General features: G+C 41.3%; 1 protein-coding gene across 1 annotated transcript in view; it reads left to right on the plus strand.

The window, feature by feature from the left end:
* vldlr (very low density lipoprotein receptor) overlaps positions 1-13481 on the plus strand; it is a 41661-nt gene that overhangs the window by 22450 nt on the left and 5730 nt on the right. The window contains exons 9-16 of the mRNA XM_034896284.1: positions 1085-1204; positions 2366-2491; positions 3360-3531; positions 4662-4886; positions 4983-5101; positions 5651-5790; positions 8424-8565; positions 9528-9677. Coding sequence (XP_034752175.1) covers positions 1085-1204; positions 2366-2491; positions 3360-3531; positions 4662-4886; positions 4983-5101; positions 5651-5790; positions 8424-8565; positions 9528-9677 — 1194 coding nt within the window. The remainder of the gene's footprint in view (positions 1-1084; positions 1205-2365; positions 2492-3359; positions 3532-4661; positions 4887-4982; positions 5102-5650; positions 5791-8423; positions 8566-9527; positions 9678-13481) is intronic.

The raw sequence follows: 13481 nt of genomic DNA on the forward strand, positions 1-13481 counted from the left end.
GGTTTAGTCTGTCATACTGCATTTGTTGGTAGTATGTACTTTGAATACGGTCTAGGTCTCCCCAAATAGGAGCTTGACAAAATGTAGTTATTTTCAGCTGTCATTGTAAATGTTAAAGATGTTTTTTTATAGAACATTCAATTTATGTGAAAAATGAGTTCATGGTTCATCTGACTGATCTCTTCACTTAAACAATGAGCTGCATCCTCAGAATCAACACAGCAGACAACTCATGTAAATGAAACTAAAGCTTGTCTTCCCTACAGTCGGGACTGCTAGCAGCTTTCTGGCGTCTTGTCGGGCACAATGTTACTAAACCTTATAACCTGATCAGGTTGACGTTCCTCTCTGTTGCAGATTGATTTACGCTGATAATATGTGGGTTTCTGTATGAAATCACGCCTTATGCTGCTTTAATGAGTCCTGCATTTCAGTGTGGGCAAATGGATAGTGCTTCTAAATAATTCTCTTTCATGGATCAAAGAACTCGGAAAAAGTGAATATGCTTTCCACAATCTGAATACTGAAGTCTGAATTGTACTACACTTCAATCAGAGAAAAAGATTAGCATATCATGTTAATGTTCAATTTAATGGATAAAATAACTAAGTGTAATGATGATCTTGTTTCAAGTATTGGTGCTTTTGTCAAATGAGGGAGGGAAACGTCTCATCAAAGAGCATGGCAACAAAGAGAAATGATGGTTTGTAAAGAAATCTAAGAACTCATTGTTACGTTGTCTAAATGTTTTTATTTTGGCCTTACAGACTTAACCAGGCCCACAAACTGACATCACTAAATGTCATTTAAAACAATGTTCACAGTTAAAGTATGCATATTAAACATCCTCAGTAGCGCTGGTATAAATTCAGACTTATCTTTGTATCACCCCTCTCGTTGCTTCCTGTCTAAACTGTCAATTCCTGGATGATACCAACAATCTGTTGCATTTTCTTTATAGCCATTAACTGAGTGTGACGGGATTACTATTTAGACTGGTATTTACGGTTTCTGTGCCTTGCTTGCATGATTGAACTGTGCTCCTCCAGCTTCAACAAAGCCCTGTTTTCTTCATGTGCTTTAGATCTAAACGAGTGTCTCATGAACAATGGCGGCTGCTCTCACATCTGCAAAGACATGGTGATCGGCTTCGAGTGTGACTGCACGCCGGGACTTCAGCTCATAGACCACAAGACCTGTGGAGGTAGGTGACCTTTACATTCAAGCCATACGAAGAAATATTTGCTAAGGTAAATCACCTTTTTCTTTTTTTATTGTCAAAACACTCACTTTTATAGCATTGTAGCATTAGTTGTAAATAACTGTCTTTTCATGTAAAATTTTGTTTCCTACACGTAAGTTAATTGATCAGACATATGATTCACTGAACCCAGTTTAGTCCTTTTTTAAACATTGGCAGCATTTTCAACATTACCAGGTATTTAGGACTCGGGCTCCACTACAATTTTCAGGAGACGAAACACTACCACTTATTGTTGTTCAGTTTCTTGGCAGCACTACACCTCATTTAAAAAAGAAAAAAAAAAAAAGTAGATCAAACATAACTGTCGGTATTAAACCTCATCGGGTTCAAAATTAATCCCAAATTGCAATGTCCGTGTTCGGTTATTCTCCTGGATGGTTTGGAAGTAAAACGTCAAGACTGGAGAGACTGTCAGACTGAAGATGTTACTGAATTTGTCTTTCTTAGAAACCCCTAATCCAACGGGCTGGGTCGGACATACCGTAGGCCGGTGTTGTGACTCAGATGTCAGACTCATGGCTGGTCCATGTTCTTATTTTGCACTTCTGGCCTCCTGAAGGTTTCAGTGTGTAATGGGATTGGATGCGTTTTTTATTAAAATAAAACCCCTCTTGGTTATGTTAGGGAGGTACTAATCCGGCACGGTTTCATTATTGAGCAAATCTCTACCCCAAGCACCACTTTGGACTTTGAGAAATGTGTGTAATCCCATCTGGAATGCACCCCACTGGTTGAACAGCCGCTTAAGACACTCCCAGGTATAAAATAACCACTAAACTCCTGAAAATCTGTATTTACATTTGATTCTGATGCGAGCATCTGGTTAAAGACAATCCTGGCAAAACATCGGTCTAATTTTCACTTTGTGTATCCCAGGCTAACATTGGTTTACAGTCTCACCAGTAGCAATCAATGGAGAAGTAATTGTTTTTAAAAAAGGGTCTTTGTGTTTGTAGCAGAGCCGTGTGCAAATATTGGATTACCCAACTTCAAGCATTGAGCAGGCTTGATTAATTAAACATGTCACATACTAGCTGTACTCCACCTGTGTTCTTTTTCTCATCCCCCCCCCCGTTTCTCTTCGTCTGTCACTGTGTGCAGACATCAATGAGTGTGTGAACCCCGGCATCTGCAGTCAGATCTGCATCAACTTGAAGGGTGGATACAAGTGTGAATGCCACAACGGCTACCAGATGGATCCGACCACCGGAGTCTGCAAGGCTGTTGGTGAGTCAACCTCTGGGAATACAGTGCAACTCATCTTTTAAGATCCACAGTGGGGAAGTATTACACCAAACGTTAACTGTTTTTTCTTTGGGTCGCAGGCTTTTATACTTAATTTCTGCTTTAAAAAAACTCTAAATAGAGTGAAATGATGATGACAAAGTTTTGAGGTCTTTTACTTTAAGATCAAGAAGCAGAGCAGTTAACTACACCAGGCTACCATCTGGCTTGACTGAATGTAGAGAAAAGGCTGTTGCGTTGTAACATGTTGTACTGAGGTGTCTCCAATATTTAGTCCACCCATTTATGTGGGCAGATAATATATCAAATGGCTGAACATGAACTAAACATTTTGACCTTTTGTTGTATTACTCCACATAGGTGAATTCTCTAAATGGGCATTTGAGTATACAGTATAATACAGCTTTCTAGTCATGAACACGTTGTGGAAAAAGACCCAATCAACCAAAATGTCCTGGAAAATGATCGGTTGTCATAGAATTGTTGCAATGCTCTGTCATGAGTCACGGGCTTCCAAAGTCTTTTTTTTTTTTTTTGTGTTAAGATTAAATTATAGTTTTGGTCAGAGAATATATAGTTTTCAAAGAAGAGAGCCTTTTCTTGGATACCCCACTGGTTAAGAAGATAGGCTGACCTGCTTTTTTTTGTCTCTTAAAGCTCTGTCATCCAATCGTATAAACTGTTATTCATATCACAATTCCCACATTGTTTTCTTTGTTTTGACCCTGTGATATTTTTGAAACTATCCAGCATCAGCAGGTGTAACAGAGCTACCTGAGGTACATTGTGAAGATGTTAGATACCATAGATGGATATTTTTATATATAAACCAAGCCTTCCTTGTCTTCAGGTAAGGAGCCTTCCCTGATCTTCACTAATCGACGTGACATCCGTCGCCTGGGTCTGGAGAGGAAGGAGTACACTCAGATTGTAGAGCAGCAGAGGAATGCAGTGGCTCTGGATGCAGACTATAACCAGCAGATTATCTTCTGGGCTGACCTGGGCCAGAGGGCAATTTATAGGTAGATTACACACACCATACAGCCACACAGAAGCATGTGAAGGAACACCACTAACACAAAAAAGTTGCAGAGTCTCGTCTGATTTGACATTTAAATACGATTCCACTTTGTCATTCAAATTCCAATAGATTTTCTTGTTTTCTAACATGATATATCTACGTGGTGGCTGCATGAAAGCAGTGGTGAATCTTTCAACCAACCCACAGTGATTGTTCTTCAAAGGGCATCTTTTTTTCTTTTTTTTTAAACTTGAAACAAACATTTATCTGTCTAGTAGCCATACTTGTCTTGTGGTTTCACAGATGGCAGTTTTGTTAGTTGAAAAGTTAATTGCTAAGTTCAGAGTGAAACATCTCTAACTGTTGGATGGGTCACTATGACGTTGAGTACATGTCCATGCGTCCCACAGCATGAATCCCAATTTTTTTTTTTTTTTTTTAGCCATGTGTGGCATGTCTCTCGGGGTGGCGATGTTGGTCAGGTGGTCCATCGCTTTGTTCCAGCCTGAACATCTCAACTACTGGATGGATTAAGATCTTTTTAAATCCGTCCGAAAAGAGAGAGGATTCCTACTAGCTTTAGTGACCCCCTGACACGTTTGTAGTGCCACAAGCAGGTCTCAGCATATTTTAGAGCTTGCCATGAAATTTAGTACACACGTCCCTGGCCCCCTCAGGATGAACTGTAATCATTTTGGTAATCTCTTGATTTCATTTAGTGCCATCATCAGGTCATTTTTATTTGACAAATGCCTGCAAAACTAATGACATTACCATCATCCTCAGCTGGACTTTGTGTTTAGTGCTGATTAGCAAATGTTAGCATGCTAATGTTAAACTAAGATGTTAGCATTAAGCCCAAGTTTGGGTATATTCATCTGAACCGCTTATTTTTACTGAGGTAAGGCCTCCATATTTGCCTGAAATTTACAGGAGCTTGTTGTGATAGCAAGGTTAGACATTCAACTTTTGAGACTTTTTTTTTAATTTTATTTTTTTTAAGCAAGTTTCTCATTGCCCTAGATTGTTTTCGGAAAAGTTCCTTTAAACTAATGTGGCCATGCGAAAATTCAACTAATTGTAAAGGTCATGATGGCTATGACTCTTAAATCTTTCTTTCTCCCGCCTCAGCACTCTGCTGGACAAACGAGGGGATGTCGGCGTCCACAGCAAAGTGATTGACAACGTCCAGACTCCTGTGGGAATCGCCGTGGACTGGATCTATAAGAACTTGTACTGGTCTGATCTTGGCACCAAAACCATTTCTGTAGCCAACTTCAACGGAACCAAGCAGAAAGTTCTATTCAACAGAGGCCTCAAAGAACCGGCATCCATCGCTGTAGATCCGCTGTCGGGGTGGGTGCAAAGCTTGTTTTGATTTCAGGTGAAAATCTTTCATTTCCATTTGACAATTTCCATTTACTGTTCGGTCTGTGTGTGTTGTGCCTATAGGTTCCTGTACTGGTCTGACTGGGGCGAGCCAGCAAAGATTGAGAAATCTGGTATGAACGGAGTGGACAGACAGGTTCTGGTGACGACAGACATCCAGTGGCCTAATGGAATCACCCTGGGTACGGTCTTTCACACACTAAGTTTTTTTTTTTTTTTTTTCCTCTTGTCTTTCAGCTTGCGCACAAACTATTTCCTTGCAGTGTTTTTATATTTAATCTGCCACTTAAATGTTATGGATTTCTCCCTAACAATAACAATTTTCTTCAACACCTGACCATATCACGTAATGAAACTCTCCTTTGTTAATGTCTCTCTCTTCCTGTGCTTGCATCCCGCACACTATGGGAAAGCCATTGATTTTGTCCCTAATGAAATGTTGTATTGATTAAATTTTTTTCTTTTTACTCCTTGTCTCATCCTGCCATGCCTCATCTTCTTTCTGTACTCTCCTGCATTTGTTCCCCCTGTTCCTTAACTCCCTGTTCTAATTTCCTGGCAACACGCTTTTATTTTTCTCCCTTGAATCACTCCTTTCTTTTGTTTGCATTTTTCTTTTCTCTCATTTATTATCTTTTTTTATTTATTCCATTGCCAATCTCTCACCTCTTCCCAACCTGATGTTTCTTCTCTCTCCCCCCCCCCCCCCCCCCCCCCCCCCCCCCCCCCAGATCTGATCAAAGGCCGGTTGTACTGGGTTGACTCTAAGCTGCATATGCTCTGTAGTGTTGACCTGAATGGAGACAACAGAAAGAAAGTACTCCAGTCTCTGGACTACCTGGCTCATCCCTTTGCTCTGACAGTTTTTGAGGTACTGCTGCTGTTATATTCTCATTTCACACAACTCAACTTTTTTTTTTTCTCTGACCAACTAAAGGTGGCAAACAGATGACTGTCATCTGAGCTTCAGTCATTGAAACAAGTTGAACAGAAACCAGTCTGTCAGTTGGTGAAGATAAAATTGTTTAGGGGTTGTCTAGTCTCTCCTAGCAAGACCTTCCTCCGCAGCACTGCGGCAAAAAACAAGCTCTACTTTATTGGCAGTTCTTTAAACCAACCACATTCCTCTTGGGCTGCGATAAGCGCTCGATGGAGCAACAGCACCTCTGCAAAACAGCCTCAGGAAGGAACTTGTTTTGGTGGAAGGCGTATGCTGTGCAACAGAACTTAGAATGGACAATAGTCTAGCTAGATGTCTGGATTTACCCTGCAGAGATCGGAGGAGCAGTAAACTGTGGTTTGCATATATTCCAACACAAAGAAAGCGGAAGGTTATGGGGGGGGGGGGGGGGGAAGGATATCCGGCGGCACCGGAACAAAGTCGTTGATATAGACGAGGTGTTGTCTATTGTCTTCTGACCATTCAAGTTATTGTATTTGTTTCTCACAACAGGAATCAACATATGTAAAATACTAAAGAACACCAGTTCTAGCTAATCACACTAGGACCATCATTATGTTGCTAGTACCATGGCCTGTCCTGAATCGTGGCTGAGCTACATTTTTGTGCAGATTCACAGCTCACTTTGAATTCCCTTCACTTTCATGTTTACCGTCCTCCCTCCCACTTTAATCCAAAAAGTTTTTCGTTCATGTTTTCAGAGACTGCGGTATAGGTAAGCATGGCAAACCTTTTGGATTAATCTGTGTTGGTACAATGTAGTCAAAGTATTTTGCTGGCTGCCTTACAAATGTGACGACAATGTGTTTGTCGTCGGTTGTCTGTATTTACTAGTCTATGTGTGTTCCTTTTTTGGCTGCCGTGACAAATGATCTACGTAGATTTAAAAATTAAAACCTTAAGAATAGCTTGCCATTTGCGTTCTAGTGAGTACACATTTTTCTCATATCAGCCGTTTTCTTGTGAGGGGATAAACCCATGGAAAGCCGGTACTCTTGGTGGATCATGCTTTGTATCTGAAAACTGTAGTTTCCTAACATCAAGTATCAACAATGATATCTGCTGGTTAAAACCTGTAGTCTCATATCTAGCATATGCCTGTATAGGTCTCTTTTACATGTAGTCTATCTGGATTATAGAATCGTGGGCATGTGGCACTCTTGCTGTCTCTCTCACCTACACCCACTCACAAAACTGCTAACTCGCTCTTACCCAGAGGGATGACATGTATTCACATGGAGACACTTGTGCATAAGATGCAGCTCATGTTTGAACACTGGGTAGTGCACAGTGTTACAAACAGTAGAACAATGAGTAACAGTTTAAATGCAATTTTTGTGTGTTCCTTTTTCCAGATGATAGAAGTGTGAGCTAACTAATGGGTCATCATATGCAACCTTGGAGCTGCTTCAAGGGAAAAATTCTGCTGTACAGGAAGTTCCGTGTATTTGGGGATAAACATGAGTAAATCAGGATTAACATGTTATAATGAGCAGTTGGGATGTAACTATATGGAAAATACACCAACAACCGACTGGTCAGTAAACTGACAAAAGAGACCTTGGCACCGGAGTAAAGTGCTGCTAGCTGGCTGGGGGCTGACTGTGGATGTGTCCTCGGGGTTGTAATGATAGTGGATGGCTGCTAGCTGGCTGGGGGCTGACTGTGTCCTCGGGGTTGTAATGATAGTGGATGGCTGCTAGCTGGCTGGGGGCTGACTGTGTCCCCGGGGTTGTAATGATAGTGGATGGCTGCTAGCTGGCTGGGGGCTGACTGTGGATATGTCCTCGGGGCTGTTGGCTCTCATCCCAACAGAAGCCTTGCTGCGCTAGGAGACTGAGGCAGAAGACAGGTCTGCTAACTAGCTAATTTACCATTTATTTAATGAACTACTGAAATGATTTTGGAAACATTATTTTAAGATGCAAAAGAATCTTTGGTGTGGATCAATATTGAAATGAATATCAGTAAATAAGGTATCAGTTGTATAGCTGTTGCAAAGTGGGATGTAATCAATGACCAAACAATGCCATGTGGTAGAAAAAAAGTTGTGTTAAGTTTACTGAGAACCCAAAAAATTAAGTTTGTATCAAATCGTGGGTGGAAAAAAAATCGTAACGAACCAAACCCTGGGTCTGGTGTATTGTTAGAGCTCTAATGAGCAGTGAAAGCCACCAAGGCTAAAGAGAATCGCGACTCAATTAAATCGGCACAAAATCCAAGTGGAGATGTTGATTTGACTGACAGATGGTCCCTGCAACGTGCAAAGGTACAGCAGTTGTCAGTGGTTACATCAGCTATCTGGCTGATGCACAATGTTGCATAAGTAATAAGTAAATGACTCGATGACTAAATCTTAGTTGGGTAATTGGCCATTTTGGCCTTAGTCAACTAAGAGGTGGCGTTCTGCACTTGGGCCTAGTCTGCTACTTTTTTTTTTTTTTTCCTCTATAGAGACAGCTTCAGTGTTCACTCAAGCTTTTAGCTATTAATGCAAATATAAGCTGTATTTTTTTAATTTTAATGTTTTGTTCTCTCTTCAGGATCGAGTCTTCTGGACAGATGGCGAAAATCAAGCCATCTTTGGCGCAAACAAGTTCTCGGGCTCAGACGTGGTGACGCTGGCCAGCAACCTGAATGACCCCCAAGACATCATAGTGTACCATGAGCTGATCCAGCTGTCAGGTAAGAAGCTGCTGGGAGGGGAAGGATGGACATTGCTGTGGAATGGCTATTGAGCCAGAAAATCCTGTTCATCCGTCCTGTAGGCTAAGTGACATCACAGCAACCTCAAGTTGACGTTGCAGACTTTTTTTCTGCCAACCGTAGCTGCAGTTCATTAATGAAGGTTAATGGAGAGAGTTAATCAGAAATTACTAACTACACGCGATTCAGGTACGGGGAGTACTAATGATGGTTATCATTTTAGCTTGAATTGTGCAGCCATAATTTACACAGGTCTTCTGGCCACTGATTCATGGAAAGAGCAAATGGTCTTTTGCTTTTTGACAAAACAATGTTCATCCGATGGAGGTTGAGGATTTAAACTTGAAAGTTCAACTTTTAAAGAGTCGGCATTTATAATTTTATACCAACTGAGCAAAAGACTGTGATACAATTGAACACAAGATATTAAGTGGCCCTTTTATTTAAATTGTGAATTTGATGTTTATATTGAACTGTCAAAGCTGGCTTCTTACTAACATTTTTGAGCTCGTTCCTCAGACAAAGTGAAACAAAAAATGTAAATGGCCTTTCTTTGTTTAGGATTGAAACAACACATGGTGGTGTAGACCTGATCACATATCTTAAAGTCCTTCACATTGGTCTGACTGCCCAGATTTAAAATGTTTTTGTGTATGTGTCAACCAATATGTGACGAAGAGGTTGGTGAAGACGTTATTGTGCAATGTGAGAGATCAGCCTGTCCAGCACTGACTTAACACGAGCACCTCCGGGTATTTTAGGCATGCATTAACCGGAAAGTTCGATGCTTAACGGCATCTGCATCTTTTATTGCTGATGGGCTGTCAACACATTGATCCTCTCCCTCTCTATAGTGCTGCATTAATCTCCTATTGAAGCAAAAACTATTGTCCATTTTTGTGTTTGTCAAAGTACTCAAAGCTACTGACTCATGTGTGCAGGTCCTAACTGGTGTGCAGAGAAAGGTGCAAACGGAGGTTGTAGCTACATGTGTCTGCCCGCGCCACAAATCAACAAACACTCCCCCAAATACACCTGTGTGTGTCCAGAGGGACAGGAGCTGGCTGCTGACGGCTTACGCTGCAGACCTGGTGAGTCACGCACCACACGCCTCATGTTTACACCTGAACCAGGAGCACAAATTGGACATACAACACACAAGCTACAATTTTCAATACATAATTTCTCATCCCATTGATTTTGGTTATCACCACTAATTTCCCAAATCGACTAAGTTAGGAGTTTTGTATTTACAATACTTTTATTTTTGGGGATATAAATAATTCCCAGAGAACTAATGCTGTAATTGTTTTACAAAGAGTCCTTTAAGCATTATTTAAAAATGGTAATGTTTATATTGAGAATTTACCCCCAAAAAATTAAATGTACTTTTTTTTTTCTCTAACATGAACACATTACCGCAAAAACAAAATAAGTGCAGATTTTACTAAATGTATGACTTGGTTGGTACCAATGGTTGCCCTTGTGCATTGTGTTTCTCACGTCGTCTTTCCCTCTAGCTTGAACGTGGAGCCGGCTCAAAATATTACTCAATAAAAACTTTTGACCATACATAGGGGTAAATCTGGACACATTTTACACACATGGGTCGGGTTAAACCACCAAACGCATGGTAAACGTGTATCTGTCAATCGTTTTAAGTGTGCATTTCAATTGCTGGACACATACTGCGAGGCAATCCTGTGCATTCCTCCCTACTTCAACTTCGCTTTACTGAGCTGCCTGCCTCAAATGGGCCTCTTCCTAAATAATTGATGAAAAAGAAAAGGCTCACGAGTTGGGCTTTCACAAGAAATTCCCAACACTGAATAAATTCTAAGAAACTAAATTAATTCTTTGGGTGGAACTGGCTTTTAAAGAGTGTCACTCCCTACTTTTTTCCTCTGCTTCTCAGAAGCTCAAACATGTTTCCTTGGTGTTAGTGTTCCCTCTGCAAGTCTTGACTATCTGTATCCATGGCAACCACAATCCCAGCTGTCTGTCTGTGTTAGTCTGACAGTTGAACAGTAGCTGAGTCAGTTAGTGTTGTGATCCAGTTCTTTATTTTTTTTATTTTTTCTTCTCAGTCTATTTGGCATGCCTCAACACTGCTGCTGCACATCTCAGCTGCAGCTCTGTCTCCTCTCTTTGTTTCAAAGTGTCTTTGTAGTCTCATCCTGACAGCTGAGTTGTGTGGGTTCCCGAGGTTGATCCTTCTTCCACTCTTTTTAATGTCTCAGGTCAGCGCCGCACTCGGCTTAATTTTTGCCTGCTGGGTTCAGTCCTGTCTGAACGGCCTCCAATCTCTGTAGTCATTAGTCGGATGTGACCGTTATAACCGTAGGAGCTGAGATTATGCAGCTGAACACCTATATGGGATAGTTGATTGTGTAACCATGGCTATTCATCTGTGGCCTGACTAGTCCACATTCCGGCAAGGCTTTCCACAAAATCTTTGAACCCAGCTGCACTGACTTGCCTTTTGTAGCTGGCCTGGCTCACAGTCGGCTCTCAGGTCATCTCAAAGGTGTTGGATGATTGAGGTCAGGGCTCTGTGCAGGATAGAAAAGTTCTTCCTTACCAAACTGGGAGAAAACAATTTCTAAATGGACCTGGCTTTGTGTACAGTGATATAGTCGCCATAATTTTGCACCACCTCGAGCTACTACTTACACACACACATAACTGTATTACTTGCATTGTTGGGTTTACGATGCCCAAATAACTGTTTTGTAGAATGAAACTCCAACTCTGTCCTTCATCACTTTCTGTGGAAACGCTGTCCTCCCCCTCTGATCTACTCGGCTCCAGTTGTGTTTTCTTTAGCAGCCCAGCTCCTTTCTGTGCTCCCACCGATTAGCCTTTTCATACCTCCTCAACATAGGATAGCAACCTGACAGCTGAATTCTGTGCACATACTCTCCTAATTGGACTCAAACTTTGGACCGAGACACTAGTGTACATGAAGTACTGAAGCATCTCCCGAGCAACTCTCTGCACCGCCTGCACAGGTCCTCCTGCCCTGCTGAATGAAAGTCTGCCTAGTTACCCTCTTCAGTTTTCCTTAAGACGTTTTGGTTTATAGCTGCCTCAAATGTTTGTCTGACTTATGTTGTACTGTATATTGGTGCAATAAGTAATTTCCGAGTGTTTCTCTTTTTTTAAATTGATTAAAGAATTTTACCTGTACTTTTTTAAAACAAACCACCCACCTCCTCTGAATTATAAAATCAATGGACTGTATTTATAAAGCGCTTTTCTAGTCCTAATGACTACTCAAAACACTTTTACATAGTACAGGAACCATTCACACACTGTGGCCGAGGCTTAACCTTGGCCATTGTTTCACACTCTACGGCTAATGTAAAATCAAAGTTGATTTGGAAAGCTAAAAAGGGTTCTGCCGTTTGCCCCTGGAGTCAAATTTCTCAAATGTTTTTATTTTAAATCAATTCTATTTGAATTGTAGAAAAATTCCCAGATACACAATATGTGGCGATAGAGGTGTGGAGCCAGTAGATTATGTAAGGATGAGATGAACTCTGTGCTCCACTAAAAGTCTGCCAGCTCTGTATCAGGTTTTACAGCCTGCCTCGTCTACACAAATGTAATGGCCTTTATATAGTGAACGTCCCTGCAGCCTGATTGGGAATCCGGAGCTGCCTGCAGGCTCTTTACAGTCACTGTGATGACTGAATGTACCACCCAGATAGTTAGTTTTTTTCGTGTGTGTCGCCTATCTGGTAGTGTTTTAAAAGTGAGCATAGTGGGGGAGGGGTTAAAGAGGGATGTCTGTCACTCGCTGAATGCTCCTCCACCTTCCCCGGAGTGGGGCTGTGTACTAAACCTGGAGCTAACATTTATCCCATTGTACAGCCATAGCAGCTGAAACGAATGGAACTGTAGAGCATTGTGCGGTTGCTGCTTTGACTGGCTCTAATTTTGTTAGTAAAACGTAATAAGCGATGCTTTCACTTCAGGGTTGAACCTTAAACTACTAGTGAGGGATTTATGTGACAGCCTTTAGAGGCAACGGAGTGTTTTGTGTGTTTGACAGTAGGTATTTATCTGTAGCAGTAAGCCTTTCAAACTCCTACACAGGAGACCTAACGGCCCTTGGATTTTACAGTAAACAGTCTCTGCTAATCAGCGTTGCATGGCTTCGCCTGAAAGGATTTTATTGTTGCTGCAGCCGTCTGTCCTGGTTGTACAGAAATTCATAGACTTTGTGATCAATCCAGTTGTGCAAAATGGCTTTAAACGTAGCGGGTTGTTTTGGAATGTCGTTATCTTACTTTCTTAGCTTTTGTGTGCATCTGGCTTGATTTGTGAGGAACCATAAGGAAGGACCTTTTTCAAAGCAGACACCTTGACTTGTAATAGTAGGAAAAGCTCAGGTGATATTTATAACCTTAAGTTAAGGAATAGAGCCATTAAGATCTAACTATGGCTTAAATCCATCAAGTGTCCCAGTGAGCTATTTCAGTGAGTCGGCATGCACAATACCAGAGCCTCTCCTAAGTGGAATGGAGCCATCATTAATGGTTTTGAATACACCTGTCCTCTGACATGTCCACATGTCTGCCCTGGAAAACTATGTGTTGTCTTCATGTTAATCTTAAACACTGGTGCGGTTTGACAATGTTGTCAATGACTGTTTGTCTTGGCTTAGTTATTTCTTCTTTCTAACTATAAAAAAAATGGATCCTGCTTTTATCAAGCCTTTATTTACTAGTTAAGTCTCCTGAGGTCTGGTCCGTTTTCAAAGGCGGCCTACTTTCGTGTGCTGTTAAATGGGACAACTTCTGTAGCCTGTTTTCAAAAGGATGACTCTTGGCCCTCTCTGTGACAGAACAGTCTACCCTCAAAGGTCCCTCCAAAAATGATGGAAAAGC

The sequence above is a fragment of the Etheostoma cragini genome, chromosome 16, assembly GCF_013103735.1.
Source record: "Etheostoma cragini isolate CJK2018 chromosome 16, CSU_Ecrag_1.0, whole genome shotgun sequence".
Classification (NCBI taxonomy): domain Eukaryota; kingdom Metazoa; phylum Chordata; class Actinopteri; order Perciformes; family Percidae; genus Etheostoma; species Etheostoma cragini.